This window comes from Solea senegalensis, linkage group LG8 (assembly GCF_019176455.1).
Source record: "Solea senegalensis isolate Sse05_10M linkage group LG8, IFAPA_SoseM_1, whole genome shotgun sequence".
NCBI lineage: Eukaryota > Metazoa > Chordata > Actinopteri > Pleuronectiformes > Soleidae > Solea > Solea senegalensis.
In genome coordinates, this window is record NC_058028.1 from 1,056,290 (window position 1) to 1,082,150 (window position 25,861).

Below are 25,861 nucleotides of genomic sequence, written 5' to 3' on the forward strand. Positions count from 1 at the left end.
CAGTTAATATCGATAAACAGCAGCAGGAAAACTGTGTGAAAACAAACGAGTGTCGCCGCTTCATCGTAGATCCTGTGTGTGTGTGTGTGTGTGTGTGTGTGTGTGTGTGTGTGTGTGTTTTGTAATTTTAACACTGAAGCACTTTTTATGCAAAGTATTTTGATATTTTTGTAAACGCGGTTGTTATTGGTGTTTTTTCCGTTGGATTTCTGCTACGACTGCGTTGCTAACGTCTCTTATTTCACTCACGGGTTTTAAAACATTTCACTGTGTGTGTGTGTGTGTGTGTGTGTGGCTCTGTTCTATCTGTCAATAAAAGTCTTTAAGTCTCTCACACAGGAGCGTTTGTTTGTCTTTTTGTTCCTCAAGTCAAGTCAACAGCCAGGGTAAGTACAACTGTGAAATAATGATAAAAACATGATAAACAGATTTAATTTCAATGGTTAAAGAGCTCAGGATGAAGAGTGAAGAAGAAGAAGGAGTTCACAGAGGTCAAAATAACATTTTTAAGTCAGTGAACGGAGGATTAACACAGCTGTGATGTGCCCTCTGTTCTGTTTCCTGTTAAAAGGTGAGCAGCAGCAGCAGCAGCAGAGTTGTGGATGAGCTGGAGTCATTGAACAGCAGATTGGCCTAATCCAACCTACAGAGATTTGCAATAATCCAGGCGAGATGATATGAAAGCATGAATCAGTGAGAAGGAGGCAGCAGAGGTCTGTTTATCACGTATGAAAACACTGTCAACGTTTTTAACACGACATTTGTTTAGTTCTTGTTGTTGTCGTGAGGGCGGGGCAGGAGTAGACCACAGGTAGATTATTAATCCGAGATTAAATTGAAGATGAAGTGAAGAGAGAGTGTTCAGGGTCATAAAATTACCACTTTGTTTTAGTAATATTACAACTTTATTCTCATAATATTAAGACTTTATGTCAATAATATTTCAACTTTATTCTCGTAATATTAGTGAAAAAATAAAGTCGTAATCTTACCACTTTATTCTCGTAATATTAGGACTTTATTTTAGTAATATTGAGACTTAATAAGGTTGATGGATGTTCTGAAGGAGGACATGAGGACAGTTAATCTAACAGGATTATTTAGATATTAGTATTTATATTTATCAGATGTACTCATGTGAGTAAATGTGTGTATGCACACACGTGAAAACTAAATAAATTAGATTTTAAAATGATTATACACTAACTAAACTCTTAAATGTTTAAGTCATTTCTGTGTCTGCACGTTTACAAATTCACAAATAAAAGAAATCAAGTCTGTGAATGACGGAAACTTCGACTGTCTCCGCCCGCCTCTGCTCTGCTGCTGTATACACACAAACGCTCCGTTTTAGTTGACAGCAGCAGGAGTTACGTACTGCAGCTTTAAATCCTCTCTGACTTTGACCCACATCCACCAGGACAAACCACCGAGGACTGACTTTAATAGACCACACAGTCTCTTCATTAAGTGTTTTTAATGAGGAGACGACGTCTCAGTGGACACCAAACACGTGTCCCTGCTGAGACGGCTCTTCATCATCATCTTCATCGTCATAGTCCTGACACTGAATTCCTGCTCAGGCCTTTGTCTTCAGCAGGTCCACCGTCTGTGTGTGTGTGTGTGTGTGTGTGAGAGAGACAGACAGTCCAGTGACCCACATCTCGTCTCAGAGACACACTGACCCACAATAGAGACGACAGGAATGTCCTCAAACACCAGCGTCCTCTCTCAGTCTGAACATGACGACAAAAAGTAAAACTGGATTCTAAAACTGTTTTTCTTTATATAAACAACTACTCAGGTTTTTAAGTGTTCATCTTAAGGATGAATTAAAGTGTGAATTAAATGTCTGGAAAACAGATGAAAAAAGATACGAGAAAATGTTTTAAAAATGCAAATTATCCCTTTATTGTCATATTTATATATCTTATCTTAAATGATCATATCTAGTCTTAACTTATATTTTGTCTTGTATCTCAAGTTCTCTCCTAAGTCTCTTATATTTAAAATCTTATCTTAAAATATGATATTAAATATACCTAAATATCTTATATCATCACCTTTTTGTTTATTTTTATTTTTACTATCTTCTCTCAAACTATTTCTCATTTCTTATCTTTATTTTTCTTAAAATGTCTTACATTAAATTATTATCTAATTTTCTGATCTTACTTTATCTTTTATCTCTTATTTCACATTTAAGTTTTATATTTAAGGTAGAATTGATGGAAACAAAGGTTCAGGAAACCCTGAAATGTTTTGTTTATTTTTAAGTGAAAATTATCAGTTTGACCTTTTAAAACCAGAACATGAGAAATCATCTGTGTTTTAGATGAGAGATTATATTGATGATAATTCATCAGAATAATCTGTGTTTGTGAGATTATTCTGATTAAAAACTGCTCCGAGACTCAAAGACTCAGGAGAATTCACGGCTGAAGAGGAAAATTCTCAGGAGACTGGAAACTTTCCTCAGGGCTCGTTCTTTACTAATTAGAATAAAAATAGAATTTTATTTTAAAGCTAAAACCAGGTTGGTTAAAAAAAAGAAAAGGAAGGTTTTTCTGTTGGTAACATTTATTATTTATCAGATGAAGTTTCTCTGTAAACTCTTCACCACTGTGTTTAGTCAATAATCACATTTATACTGAATATAAAGTTACACTGAAAGAGTTCATGTGACAATAATTCAGATTAGAATTAAACCAGTTTAAGTTAAACTCCTTAAGGGTTAAAAACATATGAAACCTGTTTAAATGAATTCAGTGGTAATAGTTTAAATAATAATAATAATTATATAAGAGTTAATTAATTTTCTTGGTCTTTTGACGCTTAAATGTTTACAGTGAACTTTGTATTTTGTCGGGTTGAAAGTATTTCTCTTTTTTTCTCTTTTCTATCTTAATGTTTTTATAGTATCTATACTTTTATATTATGTGTTGATTTGCATATCTTAACTTTTATATCATATCTCTTGTTATCTTATTTCTTAAATGATCAATTCTTATAATTATATATAGATTGAGATTATTGTTGAGGTGAAAAGTCTCTGGAAGGATTAGGGCAAAAAAAACAAACCCTTCATTTGTGTAAAAAAGACAAAAACATCACGATCAACAATCACTAACTATATTTTAAAATTAGAACAATGACTCATCAAGAGTTTGTGATTTAGGGCAGATGTAGGTGTGGAATGGTGGAAGCTCCGCCCACAGGCGTGGACACATGACTACAAACCACAGCTGATGAGAGAACGAGTCTCAGTCACTTCATCACGTCAGACGAGACGAGACGTTTGTGATTCAGGTAAGAAGAAAATCTCTTTAATCAGTCACATCTGTATCACATCTGTCGCCATAGTAACAGCTGTGATTTCACCTCTGTCTATTCAGTCCATTTTAAGTTTTTACATGACTCATTTATCTGTTTTCACCCTTTCATTCACTTTATGTTATTTATTTAAAAGTCATCTCAGTATAAAAAAGACTATATTTATTAAGACTATACAACCACGTCTTAGTGACTAGCCTATGGATCAGTGGAAGGGAATCGGGTTTGTAATCAGAGGGTTGGGCTGTGGTCCCAAACCCCCATTGTTAATTGGACTCTACATCAATCTGAGTGTCTGTTTTAGCCATTAGGGGGCGCTCAAGGAAATAATAAAGTTTATGATGATAATTCACATAATTTCAAAGTAAAAGTGTTTGTTTTGATATGGAACGATGAGTAGTTTACATTTTAAACATATTTATGATGTAAAATTAATCTATTAATGAATAAAAACATACAGAAATATCTCAGTGAAATAGAAATTAAGAGAAATAAAACAATTAAATAAAAATAGAAAACATTAATGTTTGGGAAAATTCTCAAATAAAAAAACAATCCATCTGTGGGTCTGGAGCCAGTGTTTGGGAACCACTTCATGTGTTTGTGTTGTTTTCTGGCAGAGTGAAGATGTCGCAGCAGTTTCCCGCGCTCTCCGAGACGCAGAAGAGAGATTTGCATGAAACTGCTCTGCGTATCGTTTCTCCGGGGAGAGGAATCCTCGCTGCAGACGAGTCTGTTGGTCCGTTTCTCTTCATAAATATTCTCTTAATCCTCCAAAGGCAAACGAATATGACATTTAAATGATCAGATTACACAGAAATTAAAAGACTTTCTCCATAGTTTACTTATTTGTTTTTATAACTCCGTCTGTTGACCTTTGACCTCGTCTGCGGTGCAGGCAGCATGGCCAAGCGTCTGGCCCAGGTCGGGGTGGAGAACTCGGAGGAGAACCGCCGACAGTTCCGTCAGATTCTCTTCAGCGCCGACGACCGCATCAACAGCTGCATCGGCGGCGTCATCTTCTTCCACGAGACTCTGTACCAGCACTCGGATCACGGCGTTCCCTTCGTCAAGATGATCCGGGACAAGGGGATTCTGGTGGGAGTGAAGGTGCGGCCGCTTCAGACCCAGTCAGACACAACCGGCCTGCTGTAGATGATGACGTTAACACTGTTAACACCTGTGATGTTTCAGGTTGATAAAGGTGTGGTTCCTCTGCCGGGAACCTGTGGAGAATCAACCACACAAGGTCAGAACTAAACTACACCGCTCTGTTATGAACCGCTGTTACAGTCCGTCTCTGTTTAATCTGTGACAGAAAGTGACAAAAACAAACCAAACCACATCAGTCGGACACGTGTGGATCCTCTAAATTCATGAAGTCATAACATTTACTTTACATAAGACGAGAAAACATCATAAAATATATAAATAATGAAGCTACAGCACAAAACTTCTTCAGTCTGTTGGTGGCTGTAGATAACAGCTCATTATTTGGCAGTTGGTATGAAGATAACAGCTCATTATTTGGCAGTCAGTGTATTGGTGGATGTACAGAACAGCTCATTATTTGGCAGTTGGTATGAAGATAACAGCTCATTATTTGGCAGTCAGTATATTGGTGGATGTACAGAATAGCTCATTATTTGGCAGGCAGTATATTGGTGGACATAGATAACAGCTCATTATTTGGCAGTCAGTCTTTTAAACTCATCCACTTTCTCTAAAGCACAAAAACATCAGGAATGAAAATGTTTTGTTTACGTGTTTTATACACATGAAATCTACATTTATACACAGGAAATCTACATTTATACACATTAAATCTACATTTATACACATGAAATCTACATTTATACACAGGAAATCTACATTTATACACATGAAATCTACATTTATACACAGGAAATACACAGGAAATATAGATTTATACACAGGAAATATAGATTTATTCACATGAAATCTACATTTATACACATGAATAATGACAGTGGTTGTTGTTGTGTTGCAGGCCTGGATGGATTATCCGAGCGCTGTGTTCAGTACAGGAAAGACGGAGCGTCGTTTGCTAAGTGGCGTTGTGTTCTGAGAATCAGTGACACTAATCCGTCTAAACTGGCGATCAACGAAAACGCCAACGTCCTTGCACGATACTGCAGCATCTGTCAGCAGGTCAGAGGTCACCACACCTCTAACATAAACATCTGTCAGCAGGTCAGAGGTCACCACAGGGTTGTTTGTTGAGTCTTCCTTTACCTGATGAAGCTGAATTTAAGACTTTATACCCGAGGATTTCTTATATTTGCACGCACACATATTTACTTGTTGTGAATTTAACACAAAGTTCGTAAATCTCGTACAGATTTACGAGCTAGTTTGAAGAATTGTGAATCAGTGTAAGAATAGTTGTCTTATTTCTAGTAAGGCTGTTTTTATGGTGATTTCCTGAGGAGTTAAATGATCTCGATCACTAGTTTCAGCTCTTCTTCAACAGAACACGATGTCACTTTTGTAAGTAATGTTCACATTTAGAGGAAAATGGACGATAAAACATGTTGGATGTATAGTTCCTGGCTCAGCGAACAGAGTTTGTTGATCTGGATTTGATCATCCCACATTCAAACTCTCCTGTTTGTTCTGTCTCCATCAGCATGGTATAGTTCCCATCATAGAGCCGGAGATTCTTCCTGACGGAGATCATGACCTGAGACGCTGCCAGTACATCACTGAGAAGGTTCTTCTCTTTGTTTTTAGAGTGTGTGTGTGTGTGTGTGTGTGTGAGAGAGAACTCACAGGTTCTGCTTCTGGATCACAGGTTCTGGCTGCAGTCTACAAGGCCATGTCGGACCACCACGTCTACCTGGAGGGAACTCTCCTCAAACCTAACATGGTGACACCAGGACACAGCTGCTCCACCAAGTACAGCCCAGAGGAGGTCGCTATGGCGACTGTCACCGCCCTGCGCCGCACTGTTCCCCCTGCTGTCACAGGTGAGAGAAGAAAAAGACACGCGGGTTTGTTTACGCCGCCATGTTGGCAGGAAAGTATGAGTGTGTCTTCTCTCTGCAGGCGTGACCTTTCTCTCTGGAGGTCAGAGTGAAGAAGAAGCCACCGTTCACCTCAACGCCATCAACAACTGCCCTCTGTCCAAACCCTGGATCCTCAGCTTCTCGTTCGGTCGAGCGCTGCAGGCGTCGGCGCTGCGAGCGTGGAGAGGACACAAGGAGAACGAGAAAAGTGCCACTGAGCAGTTTATCAAGAGAGCGGAGGTGAGTGCAAATTTACGCTCAATATTCACCTCAACTTTTACCTGAACTCTCACTGTTTACATTTTGTCGTCTTTTATTTTGGGGTCTTGTTGACTGTGGTATTCAATTTGCTTGCATTTTTGGGATATTTCAAATGTTTTACTTCTGTTGCTGAAAGAAATTGTTCCATTCTTTACCTTAAGTACATAAGATGCACCCAATGAAACACATTATAAACTTGTACACATATGTATATATGTGTGTATATATATATCTACATATATATTTTTTTTGGTGCTGAGAGTGTAGTTTTATATGGCTGAAATAATGTAATGAAATGTTTTTTAATGTAAAAGCATTTGCCAAAAAATAGCATTATGGATTAAAATGCAAAACAAAAAGAAAAAGGTTTTCTTAAAAAAAATGTTTTGTTTTTTTAATGACGCGACAGTTTAACAACAGTTTCTTTACTAATCTTTGTTTGTTTGTTTGTTTGTTTGTTTGTTTGCTGTCCTCAGGTGAACAGTCTGGCCTGTCAGGGTAAATACTCGGGCGCTGACAACTGTGGAGAAACTAACCCGAGAATCTATGGATCCTATCATACTTACTGAATTACATTTACATTAACACTAAATTAAAAACATCACACTTTACTGTAGTGTAGATATTAATACTCAGTATTTTAGAATCACTCACAGTGACGTATATGTGACATGAGTGTCTTTTCTTCAGAACATTTTAGGCTTATTATGAATGCATGTATTTCAGTAATGTCACAAATAAAGCTTTAAAATCCTGCGTTTAATTCTCACTATCACAAATATTAATATTCCCACATACTATAAGTACATTTATAACAGCAACACTAGTTTGTGTTCATGTTTATAATGACATCATCATAATAATAAGAGTAATAATAATAACAATAATAACAATAACGTTAGAATCTGGCTCCGTTTCTCTGGATTTGTGAGTGTTTTTGTTTAACTGTTTATTTAACATTGACCTCACATTTAATTAGAATGAAAGCAGTAGAATTAACTTCAGGCTCATAATTATGTGTTATAATATTTATGGTATTTATTTATCCTCAGGCAGAAAAACAAATGTAAAGCAACAACAATGTAATACAGCTGTGTGTGTGTGTGTGTGTGTGTGTTTTCAAACAATAAAACGGCGTTCATGCAGAGTCTGAAGAAGATGATGTTGTGTTTTGTGTTTTATGATGTTAATCTGTGTGAAAAATAATGTCACTTCTCTTACCTGTATGAGGCGTATATAAATCTGTCAGTTTTACGAAATCATTCACCACTAAATTATGAACATTTTCAGTCAATAAAACATACCAGAAGATTCATTTACATATTTATTCCATATTAAAATAATTAAAAACTTGTACATGTAGATTATCCTGAACACTTCACAGAAACTTTATTTTATTTATGTCCTGTGGTTATGTTATTCCTTCACGACACAAACACGGAAATAAATAAGTGAATAAAACTAAATATTAGTGAGTTTGTTTCCCCACAACTCTTCCAATAGATAATCTTGTTTAACAATAAATATAAAAACTTTATAATACAGAATAATAAAATTAAGATGTGGACATTTACTAGACAGTACTGACCCACTTCAATCACTGATGTCACTGGTATATATACATATATATCTATATACATATATATATATATATACTGTGTATATATACATGTTATATATATTACAGTTGTGTGACTTTAATTCTGAGGGAAAAAACTCAGAATAATCTCATTGTTTAGTTTTCAGACGACTCTCATCCTCAGTCTGAGTAACAAAGCAGAAACTAAACTGAAAACCTTCCTGATCACAGTTTTTAATCCTTGTAACGTGTTACATGACAGATAAAATACAGATGTGTTTTAGTTAAGCTATAGAATGATGCTGATGCTGATGATGAAGATAACATGTGTATGTGTGTGTGTAGAGAACACAGAGTAGAGGAAACATAAGCCTTGAACTTCAGTCTATGAATTTGTTTGCTCTGTGATGTGAAACTGATCTTTGTCACTTATGTCATTTTTATTTCCCCTGTAACTCTCATATTATTTTAATTATTGTCCTGTTTTTATAATGTAAATCAGTGGACAGCAACTGGTGGCCCGCGGGCCGAAAGTGGTCCTCCAGCATTAATATCTGGCCCAGTAAATAAATTCAAAACAAATTGTTTGCTTTAATTACTTTACAAAAACCAAGACATGCAAAGTCAAGATGTTTTATTTTTTTTTTATTTTAACATGTCTCTTCATTTTGGCTCAGTGCTGACGCCTGATGTAAATCCAAAAAGTATTGTCATAATTTTATAATTCTTCTTCTTCTATGTTGTATTATTAAGAGCTTTCTGCATTTTCTGTAAATATATTTTTATTCATTATTATGACCTTCAAAGCATTATAATTGTTACTTATTTTGGTTTTATTTTGTTGAATTCTGTTTTATATTGTATTCACTTCTGCGACTATGTATGGATTCAAGCATTAAATATGACAGTAGAAGAGTTGCTAATTCAAACATAAATATACAAAACTGAACATATAGAGTTAAAAACGCACTATTTAAACACACATTTGCTGAAATCTTCAAAGAGAACCGTCGCTCTGTGGTGAACAGCGGGTCTAGTTCGCGCGGCGGATGTGTCGCAGCGGCGGCGGCGTTTCCGGTTTTCATGAACCTCGGTGAAGAAGAAGCGCGGTTCCCGAAAAACGCGAGCGACAAACGCGTCCCGCGCCGACCCCACCACCGTGGAACCTTCCGTCAGAATATCCGTGTGTACGCTCAGATATTTCGTCTTTAAGCGATCACGTTGGTGCGTTAGTTTCCGGCCGCTCTCAGTCTCGGTGTGACCGCAGCGCGTAACCGTTCGGAACCGTTTTTAACAGAAATGTCGGGTGTAGTGCGAGGCCCCGCTGGGAACAACGACTGCCGCATTTACGTGGGGAACCTCCCGCCTGATATCCGCACCAAAGACGTGGAGGACGTGTTCTACAAGTACGGAACGATCCGGGACATCGACCTGAAGAACCGGAGAGGAGGGCCGCCCTTCGCCTTCATCGAGTTCGAGGACCCGAGGTACTGGAGCCAAACGCGGGGTTAACCGTTAGCTTCTCGGGCCGCTAGCAGCGCTATTGTTGTGTGTGTGTGTGGAGCTATGGTTAAAGCTAACGTACAGCGCGTGCTAACACTGTCTCCGGCGAGCGGGTTCGGACTAAGTCCTGGAGTCAGTGCAGCATTCTCCCTCCACCTGTCACTGTCTTAATTTATATTCTGTGTTTTAATTGTTTAATACACAAACCAAACATTTATAAACAGTGTTTTTATTTGTGTTTTTTGTTGTAAAACCTCGTCTTCAGTGTAATAAACGAACACGTTGCTCGGTCCTGGCTTTGTTTCTGTGGTGAACGTGAGGAGCTTTCGTGAACGCTCACAACCGTCATCTGTAATCTGTGCAGTGTTCAGTCTGCGCCGGTGGGATGCTCGTGTTCCGTTCAGTCCCAGAGTGAAGTGAAAGTGTAATAACGTGTTTGTAGTAACGGAGATGGAGACTTAACATATGGCTCCGCACGGCTGCGTCTGTGTCGTGGAGTGAAGCCCGGGCCGGTTAATGACGAAGCCGCTGTGTTTGTGGAACAGGGACGCAGATGATGCGGTCTATGGACGGGACGGTTACGACTATGATGGATACAGGCTGCGGGTGGAGTTCCCTCGCAGCGGCAGAGGCTCCAGAGGCGGCGGCGGGTATGGAGGGATCGGTGGAGCCCCCAGAGGGAGATACGGTCCCCCGTCCAGACGCTCCGAGTACAGGGTCATTGTGTCAGGTAGGTCAAAGGATTTATTACTGCTGGAGACTGAACTTTACTACCGCTGCTGCTGCTGTTTGTTTTATAATGGAAGTTAGGATTGTTTGCTTTGATTCTGAAGAGGTTTACCTGAGTCTTCCTCACTGAAACTGGTCCAGAACACCAGGACTTATGTGGTCCTGATGTGATTACTTTCTAGGAGATGTTGATTCATTTTGAGGTCTTTTAGTTGGTCTGCCAGCTGTGTTTGGTTATGAAGGAGATTTTCAGAGAAATACTGCAAATTGTATTAAATTAGTATCTTTCTGCAACATTAAAAATGTTGTTTACATGTAGAACTGATCTATATTATGTACTTTTACTTTATTTAATATAACCACACCGTGTCACTCTACAGCACAGTTGTGGGTGAGTTTAAAATATCCAGCCTACAATTGCCAACAGACATTTTAAGTGATAAACAAGTTGTCCAGCAGAGGGTGCTGTGAGAAGCAATGTTGTAAACAAACAAAACTCCATTGTCCCTCTGAGCAACAGCAACAATCACAACAACAGAAAATCTGAACAGTGTGTTTACAGTTCTTGTTCTACACCAACAACAAAGTGAACAAAGCTGCAGACTTGAGTGTTCGTTTCAATTACAAATTTTATTTGTTTAGCGCTGAATGGCAACCTACACTATCTCGAGGCACTGTACATAGACAACATCATGGAGAGCAACAATTCACACAATGAGCAAACACTAGAGAGAAAAACTCCCCAGTAACAGAAGAAGAAATGTGACAGAATCAGACTCAAAGATGTGCAGCATCTGCCTCGACAGGTTGGGGTGAAAGGAAAGAATGAGGGACAGAAGATCAGCTGGGATTTGTAGCCCTGACCGTAAAATGTGTTTAACGCCATTATCATTACTGCATTTATATTTGATGAGATGACAAATGCATCATAAACAAATGAACAGTGGAGTGTTTTTGTGTATATTTTACATGAATCCCACACAAACACTACAGACTAATGAGCAGAAGATGAGTGTTGAAGCAGATGAAGAAGAAACGAGTGTTACTTTCTCACTAATGTTGATCAGAAGCTGATAAAAAGTCAGTCATTTGAGTCTGTGATGAATGGTTCAGTGGAAACAGTTTAAACGCTTCTGATTTGGCCGCTGCTGTGATATCAAGGGAGGACGTTTGGTTGAGATTCAGAGACGTTCACATGGAGCAGTCCTTCTCACGGAGGAGCTCACGGAGGAGCTCACGGAGGAGCTCACGGAGGAGCTCACAGAGGACGTTTGTTGTGATTCGTTGATCAGATGTAATTCGGGGTTTGCCAGTTCAAAATCTGACTTGTAGGCAAATTGACAGGTAAGAGTTAGAAATGTTATGCACGGATTTGGTTTCACTTAAATATAAGTCTCATTAAAAAGTTTAAGGAAACACTTAAACTTGCAGGAGGAATTCCACTCCTGCAAACCAGGATTAGTGGTTGTTGGTTCATCAGATTACTGTAATAATCAGCATTGGTCAGATATTTAGGTTACACACTCTGTTTATCAGCCTGGTCGTCGTCCTCTGTGTCTCTGCTCCTCCCACATTCAAACTCATCACAATGTTCACATCTGTCAATCATTACTCGGTTATGGCTCCTGAATCCAGGTCGTGGTCCATGATTTATTGACGTCTGATACAAGTGAATCAAACATGACGGCAGCTTCTCTAAGTTAAACTGTACGTGCAGCTCATTTACCAACATCCCGCTGTAGATCTCAGTGTTCTCTCCTGTTTAGGACAATAAATGGAGTGTGTATGAACACATGAATTTAATACATTTAAATGCTCTGACGTTCACAGTTTAATATTCATTTTTATTTATTGTGAAGGATCAAAGCGTGTGCGTGTGTGTCAGTCAGTCCTCAAACACCCATTTAACCTGTGTTTTTGAGTATGTAAAGATGTGCTCGAGTAATTATTATCTTAAAGTACTTAAAGTAACAGTACTTTTACTTGAGTAACTTCCTCTGGTCCTGAAGATGAAGAAGTTTCACCAGTATTTGCCAAACTTGGTAATTGTTGCAGTGATATTAATCTGTAATAGTAATTTTACTCTTAAAGACGAGGTGTGTTTAGTATTATAAAGTATTTGTCCCCTCTCTCCCTGTGTCTGTCTGTCTGTGTGTCTGTGTGTCTGTCTGTCCCTCTGTGTGTCAGGTCTTCCTCAGAGCGGCAGCTGGCAGGACCTGAAGGACCACATGCGTGAGGCAGGTGACGTGTGCTACGCCGACGTTTTCAGAGACGGAACCGGGGTTGTAGAATTTGTGCGCAAAGAAGACATGACCTATGCCGTTCGAAAGCTGGACAACACCAAATTCCGCTCGCACGAGGTATGTGTTACTGATGTGATTTAGTCTCAGGGATAATGTGTCTTTGCTGTGTCCAGGTGAGTACAGGTCACAGGTCACATGTCCTCCCAGCACACCTGGCCTTCATCTCCTCCATCCGTTCATTTTCCTTTTTCTTTTTACGATATTTGAACCACGGAAAAAAAACCCGGGATGTTGTCTTTGAATGTCAAGTTCTCTTGTTGTGTCCGCCAGGGAGAGACTGCTTACATTCGTGTGAAATTAGACGGTCCCCGCAGCCCGAGTTACGGACGATCACGCTCCCGCAGCCGTGGCAGCCGGAGCAGGAGCCGGAGTCGCAGCGCCAGCCGCAGCCGCAGCAATTCCCGAGGCCGCGGCAGAGGATCGCCACGCTACTCGCCTCGTCACAGCCGCTCTCGCTCCCGATCCTAAAACCTTCCTGACCCATGTTTTGATGTGTTCCTCCTCCTCCTCCTCCTCCCCTCCTCCCTGTTTTTACCTCCTTATGAGTTTGTCCAGATGTTGATTTTTAATTTTTTTTTTTTTCCATTTCATGTCCCGATGTCGTTGTGGACGACCTTGGTATGTAGATGTATCCTCTCTCCTCACCCTCTCTGTAGCCGATTCGTCCTCTTGTCTCCTCCTTCCTGTTTCCTCCCACCTTTTGCAGCGGTAGAGATTTCCGCTGCGCCGACCGTCAAAAACGCCGAGTTGTGAAACTCTGTGCTTTTGAGTATGAAAATGACTTTTGTTGTTTTTTTTGTTTTCTTCTTTAAAAACACTCGTCTGTTGTTGGTTGGTTGGATAATGTGGGGTGGATCAGTCTGGATGGGAAGCTGGATGCTTAACTGTATTTTACCCTTGTGTCTTCCTTTAGACATCTGAAGAGAAGGATTAAAGTGATTTGGAATAAAACCATTGTGGAGCACATTTCATTTGTATGGTCAGGATAGGACATCTAATTGAGGATCAATCAGTCAGAGGCAATGGTACGCTTCATATTCCATCATAAATTCAACGTTTTGATTGGTTGCCATATTCATGCATGTCATAATGAACTGTCACACGTGTGTATGAAAGTGTTAAACCTGCGACTCGGCAGTGTTGTGATGTAAATGTAACCAAAAAAAAGAAAAGAAAAATGACTTTGTGGTAAAAGGGGTCGATGAGTTTCTCATGAGTTTCTGTGGCTTCTTATCTTTCTCTCTTTTTCTTTTTTTTGCTCAAATTGGAAAAATAGAAATTAGGCCCAAACATTTTGACATTTTATTCTAACGGTCTGCCTCTGATTTTCTTCCTGGTATTTCAAGGTTTTGATTGGAGGAGTGTCTCAGTGGATCCCAATCCTGGAGCTGGATGAGTGGATCGATTAGGGAAGGGATTAGGCAAGGATGGAAGCTCGGAACGGGATCAGTTTTCCAGGATCAAAATGAGCGTTGATTTCAGAACTAAATAAGGCGGAGTCCCAGAGCAACATATTTTTTTTTCTCCTCTCTATTAGGCCCCTCCCCCTGCCTCACTTTAACGTTTTTCAGTGATTTATACTTTTATTTTACAAGAAAGAGGAAACTCAGGACCAGGAAGTTGGATCACAGGATGGAGTCGTAGATGCCTGGTATGAAGGAATGAATTAAATTAATGCGGGTTTGATTTGGGAAGTAGTTTGTATGTTTCTATTTTGCTTAATCTCCTTTTTTTCTTTTAGCATTTTCAATAAAACATGTAAAACAAAGACACTGAAGTTTGTTTTCTTTTAATCTTCCGAGAAGTTGATTTATCTCTAAATTTTTCACGTTCTGTATGAAATGTGACTTTTTATTGATCAAAAAGTTGCAGATGTGAGGAAATAAACAAGGAATTAACAGAAGATTTAACTCATTCTTGTCAGATATTGATTGAGATTTTCGTCTTAAATTGATAAATGGTTCATTTTATTCTGTCCTCAGATTATAATCTAGATTTATATGCTGAATATTTGAAGTAAAACATTTGAGGACTTAACTGAGGTTCAGGAAATGCATTTTTCCAAAAATTATTTATGCATCAAAACTTGAAAAAGAATTGATGGATTGAAAGAACATAATTTCCTATTAATGAGGTAAATAATTAGTTGCTTCATGTTTTTATTATTTATTGTGATTTAAAACAAACTGATAAATCGGTTATCACAAGAGACCGAAGGGTCGTTGAAGATATTTTTTTAATTCATTAATCAAACATAAAACGTCTGGTTTACCCATTAAAAATATCACAGAAATGTTATTAAAAATGTCACAAAATGTGATGACATCACAATGTTTACATTGTAATTTGGGTCAAAATATTTAAAGTTTGTGCAAAACTCTAACCTCAAGTGTTAATTAATGAATAAAAACCCGGAAATAAAATCAACAATAATGAGAAGATAAAGCGCTTTAAATAGAAAATAAACATCATAATGATTCTGTGTGTGTGTGAGAGAGACTGATGCATTATGGGATGAAATAAGATGCAGGCAGACAGAAGCAGGAGAAAAAGCAGGAGGAGGCTGAAGATCAACCAATGATGAGGAGAGAGAGGCGGAGAGAGAGAGAGAGAGAGAGCATCATCATCCTCACACACACACACACACAGACAGCAGAGAGACACTGAAGATCTTCATCTTCTTCTCAGCAGAAGATCAGAGCCAAACCTTCTTCTTCATCACCTTCATCATCATCATCATCCTCAGAGGAAACATCTGAACCTTCATCAGGCTCGAGACGAACCGCGGTGAGTCACACATGAAAAAACACACGGGACGATACAAATGTGTCATGTCACTATCATCACTGCGATCCACGGTGTTATCGCGAGGACTGGACCACACACACACACACACACACACACACAGCTGCTTTAAACAACAGACACAGATTAGGCTGTAATCTACATTAATCTGTTCGTATTTGTTAGTAACAATGTTACACAAACATAACTCATGTGACTGAGTTATGTAATGTTACAAGAAACCCACGTCACTTATGTTACAGGAAATACTAAACTGTTACAGAATGTCATGACATTAGTAAACAAAAATGTTCGCTGTGTTAATCTCAACGGAAATATTCAAATGTTATAAAAATGTGTTTTTAATGCGTCAAAACTGTTACTGACGAGACTATAAATATAATAATTTATTAATGTTACAAAAACAGTTTTTTCTTAAAAAAAATTCACAAAATGACAATGTTCCAAAAAACATGTTAGTTACGTTACAAGAGATATGAAAATATGTTACAGAAAATTATAACATTAGTAAACATGTTACTAACATAAAGAAATAATACTGTTACCCTGAAAGAAAACACGTGTTTGTTACATAACTGTCACAAAAACACGTCTGATGCTACAAACAAACTTAAGAGTTACTAATAAACTTACTATACGTTACGAAATGTTATTATGTAACAAACACATGTTTCTAACATTATTAAAAATTAAGCTTTGAAACCTGAGAATTATAAAATAATGTGACGTTTTATCGTTTATTGTAATGTTATTAAAACATGTTACTAATACGACAGGAAAACGATGTGATGTTACATAAATGTGTTTTGTTACAATATTGTTGTTTTTTAATGTTATAAAATGGTTTGTTGTTACATAATAACACGACTAATGTCACAAAGAGTTTGAGTGAAAACATAAAAGTACAAAACAATCACGACGTTCTCGAATGACTCTGGAAAGACACAGCTCCCCCTTGTGGCTCCTGGAGGAAAATCACGAGGCCTGTGTGTGTTTATGTTCATGAAAACTCACCACGATGAATTTAATGTGTGATTTTTATCACAACATTTGATGATCAGCGTCGTTCTGAGATGATTTTTTACTGTTTATTTTAGTCTCTTCTTACACATGAACATTGTGATGATGATCATGTCTTTTTCTTCTTTTTCTTCTTTTACTTCTTTTTCTTCTTCTTTTTCTTCTTTTTCTTTCTTTTCTTTCTTCTGCTGAAGCTGCAGCTTCTTTTATTAGAAAGTAATTTAACTCCAGCTGTATTGAGTTTCACAGACAGAAGTCATCATGTGGTCGGTGTAGATTTACACTCATGTATCTCTTATTATTATCATTATTATTGTTGTTATTAGGACTATTTTATTATTATCATCACAATCGCTGCTGTTATTTATTAAATATTAAAAAATATTGACATGAAAAGTTAAAAGTGCAGGATTTCTCGACGATTCATCACCAAATAAATCACCAGGTTCGTCCTCACACAGAAAGTAAACGTGTGTCAACATTTCTTTTCAGTGCAGAATGTTTTGGGTAAACATGTCTCACTCTTCCTCAGCAGGTGTCCTCCTCCTCTTTCTCCTCTTCATCCTCGTCTTCGTCCTCCTGAACCATGACGGACAGGAAAGCCGTGATCAAGAACGCAGACATGTCTGAGGACATGCAGCAGGACGCTGTGGACTGTGCCACACAGGCCATGGAGAAGTACAACATCGAGAAGGACATCGCAGCGTACATCAAGAAGGTGAGAAGACGCCGCGTCTGTCTCACGTATGTCTCTGTCTCTGTCTTTCATTCGTCCTCAGACTTCACTGCTAAATGACACAGAAGAAAAGAACAGACTTTCAGACAGAATCAATTAAAGTTGCAAAGATGCAGAAAATTCCCAGAATATTTCCTGAAACTTTAGTTCAGGGAATTTTGGAAATTTGGTATTTAATGAAGATTTGCTCTCTCTTTCTTCAGATGTATAATCCCATTTGACACAGATTTTCCCTCTCTTTCTTCAAATATATAATCTCACTTGACACTGATTTTCCCTCTCTTTCTTCAGATGTATAATCCCACTTGACACGGATTTTCTCTCTTTCTTCAGAAGTATAATCCCACTTGACACTGATTTTCCCTCTCTTTCTTCAGATGTATAATCCCACTTGACACAGATTTTCCCTCTCTTTCTTCAGAAGTATAATCCCACTTGACACTGATTTTCCCTCTCTTTCTTCAGAAGTATAATCCCACTTGACACTGATTTTCCTCTCTTTCTTCAGATGTATAATCCCCACAGATTTTCCTCTCTTTCTTCAAGTATAATCCCACTTGACACTGATTTTCCACTGATTTTCTCTCTTCTTCAGATGTATAATCCCACTTGACACTGATTTTCTCTCTTTCAAATGTATAATCCCACTTGACACAGATTTTCCCTCTCTTTCTTCAGAAGTATAATCCCACTTGACACTGATTTTCTCTCTCTTTCTTCAGATGTATAATCCCACTTGACACAGATTTTTCTCTTTCTTCAGAAGTATAATCCCATTTGACACCGATTTTCCCTCTCTCTTCAGATGTATAATCCCACTTGACACTGATTTTCCCTCTCTTTCTTCAGATGTATAATCCCACTTGACACTGACTTTCTCTCTCTTTCTCCAGAAGTATAATCCCACTTGACACTGACTTTCTCTCTCTTTCTTCAGAAGTATAATCCCACTTGACACTAATTTTCCTCTCTTTTCTTCTCTCTTTCTTCAGGAGTTTGATAAGAAGTATAATCCCACCTGGCACTGCATCGTGGGCAGGAACTTTGGCAGCTACGTCACTCATGAGACCAAGCACTTTATTTACTTCTACCTGGGTCAGGTGGCCATCCTGCTCTTCAAGTCTGGCTGAGAGCGCTGTGATTGGTCGCTGACGAGAGTTCTTTAGTTTCCTCGCTGAGTGCGAGCGGTGAAACGCAGCGGTGGCCGACGTCAATCATTCTCTAATAACGACAAACATAACGATGCACGCGGGGCCGAGCTCAGCTGCATGGACTTTACTCTGTTTATTATTCTCTCTGTGACCTAAGTTTGACTCAACTCCTTCATTTATTTCACTTTGACTTTTGTTATCGATGCTGTTAAAGATTCAAAACGAGGCTCGTGATTGTAGAGATGAAAGGAGAGGCTCCACCTGCTGGTGGACGTGTAGAATCACACTGAAGACAAACGCTTGATTCACTTAATCGTTGACGTTGTGCGACTTTAACGGAATTCATCCCCCAAACGGACGTGAATTTTTTTCTGCGGCCGCTTCCAGAAAACGTTGTCACGGCGACATTTTCCCAGTGCTTTAAATTTTCACTGTGACGAAGGAAAACAAAGCAAATAAAGAGAACAGAGGTTTTAATTTAAGATAATCTGTGTCATCGCGCAGGAAAATCTTTGCTTTCATTTGAATCTGTTTGTCGTGAAACAGCGTCGTAGAAACATCATCAGTCTTTAGCAATGGCTACGTTAATTAACTAACTGTTAGTTAATGCTGTAATAAGCATTTACTTACTGTTAATGAATGTTTTAACTCTTAAATAACATTTAATCAGGTTATTAAAGGAAATAATCAACTTTTAGACATTAATAAAGCTACTGATAACCTAAGTTAACCCAGTAGTAACTGTTTATTGTCACTGAATAAGTGTAACTTAACTATAATGAAGCATTTATTAACCTTTATTAATGCTCCTTGGTGACTGTTATTGTAAAGTGAGTCATGCATTGTTTCACAAATACAAGTACAAATACAAGAGTTTGTGCTAAATAATCCTTACATGAGCATAATTAGCCATTTAAAAGCCTTTAACGTTCCAACAACACAGATACTAAAAATGTGTTCACAAGAGTCACGATAAAGTCTAATAAATGCTTCATTATAGTGAAGTAAAGATTATTCTGTGTCTATTATACATTAAGTGTCACTTAAATACAGTAATTAACTGTTAGTTCACGCTGTAATAAGCGTTAACTAACTGTTAATTCATGTTTTAACTCAACGATTAATCATGTTATTAAGGTCATTAATTCATACGTTATTCAACTTAGGGTTTATGAAGCTACTGATAACATTAACTAAATGATTGTTTATTAACATTTATTTACCTTTATTAATGCTCCTTTGTTGCCCTTATTGTAAAGTGAGTCATGTATTGTTTCACAAATACAAAATAATTCCCTTAAATAAGCCTTACATGAGCACAGTTAACCATTAATAACCACTAAATAACCTTTATTAATGTTCCATATTTGTTAACAAGGATCATGATAACGATTAAGTTGTGCTTATTAGTCACAGTTAAGGGATTTACGTTTTACACTTTACAAACAGGGTCACGAGGAGCATTAATAAAGGGTAAATTATGCTTAAGTAATGATTTTAGTTAAGTCGTCACTGAAACTGAAAATGTTGTACTTTACAGACACAGAAACCTTTAATAAATGTTAGTTAACAGTTACTTAAGCCTTAAGTAACCGTTAGTTAAGAGTTATTTACCGACAATAACAGCAGCTTTACAGAATAATAAAAGTTAACTAACCTGAACAACGTTAATAAATGCTTAATTAACTCTGAGTAAAAGCTTATAACACCGTTAATTAACGTGCCGTAATTGTAACATTGTTTATTTCAGACTGCTTTGTTGTTGTTTTTTTATTGAGTGACGTCATCATCCTCATCTTCATCATCAGTGAGACTTGAGTTATTACAGTAGTTTATATTTTCCTCTGGCATGAACATGAACATGTAGATTTTCTTGCCATTTTCCTGCAATTTCTCTGCTGATTTTTCTGCTGTTTTCCTGCTGATTTTTCTGCTGTTTTCCTGCTGATTTTCTGCTTATTTTCCTGCTGATTTTTCTGCTGTTTTCCTGCTGATTTTCCTGCTGACTTTCTGCTGTTTTTCTGCTTATTTTCCTGCTGTTTTCCTGCTCTTGCACATTTAAACATGTGCCTGTCGTTGCTCTCAACTGTAATTGCACTTCATTAAAAAAACAGTCGCTGCACAACCAAAATCACATCAACTCCATCAAATAACAATAATAATAATAATAATAAAAAAGATCCATTGTTGAGTTATCTTTTCATTTTTGTCGCTGCATTTTCTCTGGGAAAACTATGATTTAATGATTTATCTCAAACTCTTAAATCACTATATTGAGATTAAAAGTCATAATTTTGAGTCTTTAAAGATATCATAAATCTGAGACAGGTCATTATTTTATATATTGTAAACGTATATATATAGTTTTTCTCCTAAATATCTCACCTCTTTCTCCTGAAATCATCAGAAACATCAGACTGAGAAAGTAAAAATGTTTAAAGGACGAATGAATGAATAAACTGTGGAGACAGACTGAGGTGAGTGGACAAACATAAAGACCACAACACTGTCTCTACTGCAGCAGAGAGGACGCAGAAGCAGAGAGAGCTGGGTCTGAGTCAAGAAGAAGTCCAGCAGAGACTCCAGGACAGAGACAGAGACGTGAAGGTGCTTCAACAGGAGAGGAAGACTCTCACTCTCTCACAGGATCTTCACTGAGATGATGTGTCTCCTGCAGAGAAGAAGCTCGAAAGTGACGCAGCAGATCAGATCCAAGCAGGAGACCGAGGTGAGACGAGTCAGAGACCTCTGAGACACTTTGAGGATGTGACAGCGGCTGTGGCAAAGGTCAGAGGTCAACTGCAGGATGTCCTGACCGAGAGGTGGACAAACATCTCACTGGCTGTGACTGACGTAGATGTTTCACTGACAGAACCAGAACCAAAGACCAGAGCGGAATACTTCAGATATTTACAGGAAATAACACTGGATCCAAACACAGTGTGTGGTCCACACTTTGGACCACATACTATACTAAGACTTTTTTGTCACATTTTGGACGACATACTATACTATGACTTTTGTGTCACATTTTGGACGACATAGGTCCATGGCAGTGGTGAGCAACTGGTGGCCAGTGGACCAAAACTGGCCTGACACAAACTGAATGAACAGGAATCGATACAGAGATCCAACAAATCCCTTATTTGTCAAATGGAAATTGCTGAAATTTGATGATCGGGTAGATCACAGCATTCTGCAAACAATGTACAAGACGCACAAGAAAATTCGTCCAAGCAATTTAGAGAAAAGATTCCAAAAAAAGAGTCTTTGTGATCTGAAGGGAACAGATTTTTTTGTAAAAAAAAGTATCTTTATTCAGTATGAAATTATCTTTCAAACTTCATGGCCGAGTTGGCCAAGATTCAGGAAAATCAGTGGAACTTAACGTATGCCCAAGTCATAGGGCACTTCCTGTTTCGTGGCGAATGGTCGAAATTCAACAAAACATCAAGGGTTGCCGTGGCCACGCCCTTTTGAGTCCACAAAACCTTTTGATAACTTTTCACCTTTGATGTGTCTAGTACACAATGGCATGCTTTTTTAATGTCGGTGTGACAAACATAGGGTGTAAATCGTCAAAATTGATGCCAAAATTCAAAATGGCCGACTTCCTGTTGAGTTGAGGCCATGGTTACGGTCGACTTTTTTATTCGTCTTTGTCTATAACATCTTCCCACCAAGTTTCGGGAAATTCAGTTTCAAACTCAAAAATTTTGCCCCTGTTTTCACCTTAGGGGGCGCTATAGAGCCCTTGAGCAACACACAGGTCTGGGAACTATGCCAATATTGCATTTTAAAGAGTTTTTTTTTACGTTAACCCCCTCAAAAATGACCGCAAAGCCACGGATATAATAATAATTTGAAGGATAACAATGGGCTCCTCGCACAAATTCACACCAGGAGCCGTTTCGGGCCTGAATTAGACTGAACTGAAATAGACAAGATTTAAACAACATGTGTGCACCCACCAGTAGAGATAGGGTTTGTCTTTGTCCACGTTGATGTTATTCAGTGGGTCCATTCTGAACCAGGTGTTTAAAGTAAACCCGCTCTGATAAGGCCACTTGGCGATTGGAGGTAAAGCGATGGCCTGGGACAAAAACCAAAACAACAACAATTACTCACTCTCAGATTCAGATGTTCTGGCTTTGTGGACAAAAGTAAAACAAATGTGAACTCAAAACTGTTTTCAACATGGATGAAAATGATGGATATTATATCTCTATTGTGACATGAAACAAAATATGTTCACAGATTCTGGATATCGTGATACGGTGTCCATGATTATTTAAAGGCTACTGTATATATGGGTTAAAAAATTACATGGAATAGTCAAAATTATAGGTTAAAAAAAAGTGACTACTGAACATTTTCTTTGATTTTAAGGCAAATTATTTGTGCTATAGCGGAATGTAACCAAATTTATCAACAATATCCTGCATTTAACATTAAAAGCCACACTGAAATAAAAAAGGTAATAATACGTGTATTTTAAAGCCATAAACAGCAGATTATATTCACAGTGTATTGTCACTCACAACCTGTGTGCAGCTTTATATACCGATATATATCTTGTATACCAGGATATAGGAAATATGTCACTTAGCCTTACAAATATATGGATTTAATTAATATTGTTATCAAGTGATATAAAAACGTATATTGTGATATGGTTTTTTTTGCCCTGTATTGCCCAGCTTTAGCCTGAAGGGGGCAGTAAAGTCACTGTCACGTATCGCGTAATACTCCTACTTCAAATTTGAATTTTTGGCTAAAATGACAATGCCAACACAAGTGGACTCCAATCAAGGTGTAGAAACATCATACAACTAATTTCCTTTTATTATTATTATGAAGTATTTACTGCAGACTGAAGAGGAGGGGGGTAAATTAATTTACGTGCTTTTAAAAGACGTTTTGATTACTCTGCATGTGGCGTCCTCTAAAATAATTCTTGCATTAATTCCAGCTCATACTGAATAGTTTTGCAGCCCTCTTTGCATTGGGGTAAAGTTAATATTAGTGTGTACGTTCACAGAGAAATTCATTAGCAATCAATAGAAAAAAAAAAGAGGATTTAATAAAATTACTATGACAACTAATTTAAAGTATTGCCACGAGCTACCAATCTCTCCAGCCACTTACTCTTCTCCGTCTGTTATTTCTCTAAATATGTCTGCTCCCAAGATAAACTACAGGCTCCGGAGTGAACTTTAATTAAGATGTCAAGCCTTTCAACACAAGATGGTGTTTTTAAGAGCCTTTACCCGCACATTAGTAGGGACACTTGCTAATCTACGGTACAAATGCACAGCATTTTAAATCAGAATTCAAGAGGAGGAGGAGGAGGAGGAGGAATAAAGAAGCTTACTGCAGCACTGCGACCAGGGAAGTTGAAGAAAGCATCTGGACCGTGTCTCTGGGGCATCTGATTCAGCACTGACAACATTTTGACAGCATGCCTCGGCTGCACAGGTGGCAATGATGAAAAAGAGGAAAAGAAAAAAAGAGAGTAAGTAATAACATAGACAAAGCTTTTTTTCTCTTTAAAGCTCCAGTTTACAACATGAATGAGGCTTTATAGAGCTCTGGACCTTGAGCTATATAAACTCTCCTACATGTTAAATATAGCTCTATTTAACATGTAGAAGGGTTTATAGAGCTCCGGACCTTGAGCTATATAAACTCTCCTACATGTTAAATATAGCTCTATTTAACATGTAGAAGGGTTTATAGAGCTCCGGACCTTGAGCTATATAAACTCTCCTACATGTTAAATATAGCTCTATTTAACATGTAGAAGGGTTTATAGAGCTCTATATAACATGTAGGAGAGATTATAGAGCTCTATATACCATGTAGAAGAGATTATAGATCTCTATATAACATGTAGGAGAGATTATAGATCTCTATATAACATGTAGGAGAGTTTGTAGAGCTCTACATAACATGTAGGAGAGATTATAGATCTCTATATAACATGTAGGAGAGATTATAGAGCTCTATTTAACATGTAGGAGAGCTTATAGAGCTCTATATAACATGTAGGAGAGTTTATAGATCTCTATATAACATATAGGAGAGATTATAGATCTCTATATAACATGTAGGAGAGTTTATAGAGCTCTATTTAACATGTAGGAGAGTTTATAGATATCTATATAACATGTAGGAGAGTTTATAGAGCTCTATTTAACATATAGGAGAGTTCATAGACCTCTGGGCATTACGTGACCTGGAGCTCTGGGTAACATGTAGGACGGTTTGGAGCTCCAGGTGTTATGTGATGCGTAGCTCTATATAACATGTAGGAGAGTTTAAAAGCTCCAGACATCACGTGACACAGAGCTCTATAGAACATGTAGGACGGTGTATAGAGCTCTGGGCGTTACGTGACCTGGTGCTCTATATAATATGTATATGTATGTAATTTATAACTAATGCAGGTGAGTTTATAAGCCCTTGACATCATGTGATGCAGAGCTCTATATAACAAGTAGGAGAGTTTATAGAGCTCTTGACATCATGTGACGTGGAGCTCTATACAGTATAACGTGTAGGAGGTTTTATAGAGCTCCGGACGTCACCTGGTGCGGCTTCTGTGAACTGAGCAAAATGAAAGGGAGCGTTGCTGGACACTTTAGATCAACAGCGATCAAATGATAAATCGCAAAAGGCACAGGGGGAATTAAACAAATGGAAAACAGTGGCATCCTTTCTGCTACATGAAGGCCACCGTAGTTCCATGACTCCAGTTGAGGAATCAGTGTGTCACAAAGTCTTGTGTATATGTAGACAAAGAGCATTTATGAAACATACAGACCCTCTGAATGTCAACCCTTATTTACAGAATCTGTTTGCGTCGCCAAACAGAAACAGAAACTTTTCCACCTCTCTGAGTCGTGAAATCTGAAATATGACACCTCAAGACTAATCTTTTTTCTTTTGTTTCCGTTTTTTTAATGCACAAACCACAAAAATGGGCTAATGGCAACCCACAGATAGCGGGGAAACAGAAGTGTTATTTATTTTTAGAATCCCCTGATGTAATGCATATGAGCGCATCTAATCTCAAGGGATTACAAGATGTGAAAGAAGAAACATGTCGTTATAAATAAAGTTTAGTTCGCTTGTAGATATGCCAAAAATACAAACAAACCAAACTGGTTATTTTTCAGATTATACTAAACACAAATCTTAAATTAATCAATCACTAAATTAATCATCAACTTTTTTGATAACCAATTCTTCAAAGCTTCTTAAATGTGAACATTTTCGGGGTTTCTTTGCTCTTTTTAACAAATAAATGATTGAAATAGAAGCATTTTGGTTTGTGGACAAAATACTACATTTGGGAACATCATTATTTCCAGGTTTGGGAAACACTGATCAACATTTTCTGAAGATAA

The 25,861-nt window shown here is 37.9% G+C and overlaps 4 protein-coding genes across 7 annotated transcripts in view; 3 read left to right on the forward strand and 1 right to left on the reverse strand.

Moving 5' to 3' along the window:
* The first annotated feature begins 573 nt into the window (after positions 1-573).
* Positions 574-7,782, forward strand: aldoca (aldolase C, fructose-bisphosphate, a). The gene is made up of 10 exons (XM_044031513.1): positions 574-713; positions 3,179-3,309; positions 3,954-4,072; positions 4,232-4,443; positions 4,528-4,582; positions 5,345-5,505; positions 5,984-6,067; positions 6,149-6,323; positions 6,403-6,602; positions 7,100-7,782. The coding sequence occupies exons 3-10, from the start codon at positions 3,961-3,963 to the stop codon at positions 7,190-7,192; spliced, it is 1,092 nt and encodes a 363-aa protein (XP_043887448.1). The 5' UTR covers positions 574-713; positions 3,179-3,309; positions 3,954-3,960; the 3' UTR covers positions 7,193-7,782.
* A 1,496-nt stretch (positions 7,783-9,278) lies between these two features.
* Positions 9,279-14,505, forward strand: srsf1a (serine and arginine rich splicing factor 1a). Of its 3 annotated transcripts, XR_006360917.1 has the most exons (6): positions 9,279-9,689; positions 10,251-10,435; positions 12,622-12,794; positions 13,008-13,506; positions 13,651-13,762; positions 14,084-14,505. XR_006360917.1 is itself a non-coding variant. In XM_044032670.1 (4 exons), exons 1-4 carry the CDS (start codon positions 9,502-9,504, stop codon positions 13,203-13,205), a joined length of 744 nt encoding a protein of 247 aa, XP_043888605.1. In that variant the 5' UTR covers positions 9,279-9,501; the 3' UTR covers positions 13,206-14,505. The 3 variants fall into 3 exon arrangements, 1 of the variants encoding a protein (XP_043888605.1); XR_006360916.1 differs by having other exon boundaries at positions 13,008-13,762; XM_044032670.1 differs by having other exon boundaries at positions 13,008-14,505.
* Positions 14,506-15,371: 866 nt separating this feature from the next.
* dynll2a (dynein, light chain, LC8-type 2a) lies at positions 15,372-20,640 on the forward strand. Of its 2 annotated transcripts, none has more exons than XM_044031260.1 (3): positions 15,372-15,524; positions 17,095-17,280; positions 18,291-20,640. In XM_044031260.1, the coding sequence occupies exons 2-3, from the start codon at positions 17,149-17,151 to the stop codon at positions 18,426-18,428; spliced, it is 270 nt and encodes an 89-aa protein (XP_043887195.1). In that variant the 5' UTR covers positions 15,372-15,524; positions 17,095-17,148; the 3' UTR covers positions 18,429-20,640. The 2 variants fall into 2 exon arrangements, with proteins under 2 accessions (XP_043887195.1, XP_043887196.1); XM_044031261.1 differs by having other exon boundaries at positions 17,098-17,280.
* Positions 20,641-21,089: 449 nt separating this feature from the next.
* The window catches only part of LOC122773502 (neurobeachin-like), a 61,589-nt gene continuing 56,817 nt past the window's right edge, over positions 21,090-25,861 (reverse strand). Inside the window, exons 4-6 of the mRNA XM_044032252.1 lie at positions 23,824-23,919; positions 22,421-22,542; positions 21,090-21,225 (exon numbers count right to left, since the gene is read on the reverse strand). Coding sequence (XP_043888187.1) covers positions 21,090-21,225; positions 22,421-22,542; positions 23,824-23,919 — 354 coding nt within the window. The remainder of the gene's footprint in view (positions 21,226-22,420; positions 22,543-23,823; positions 23,920-25,861) is intronic.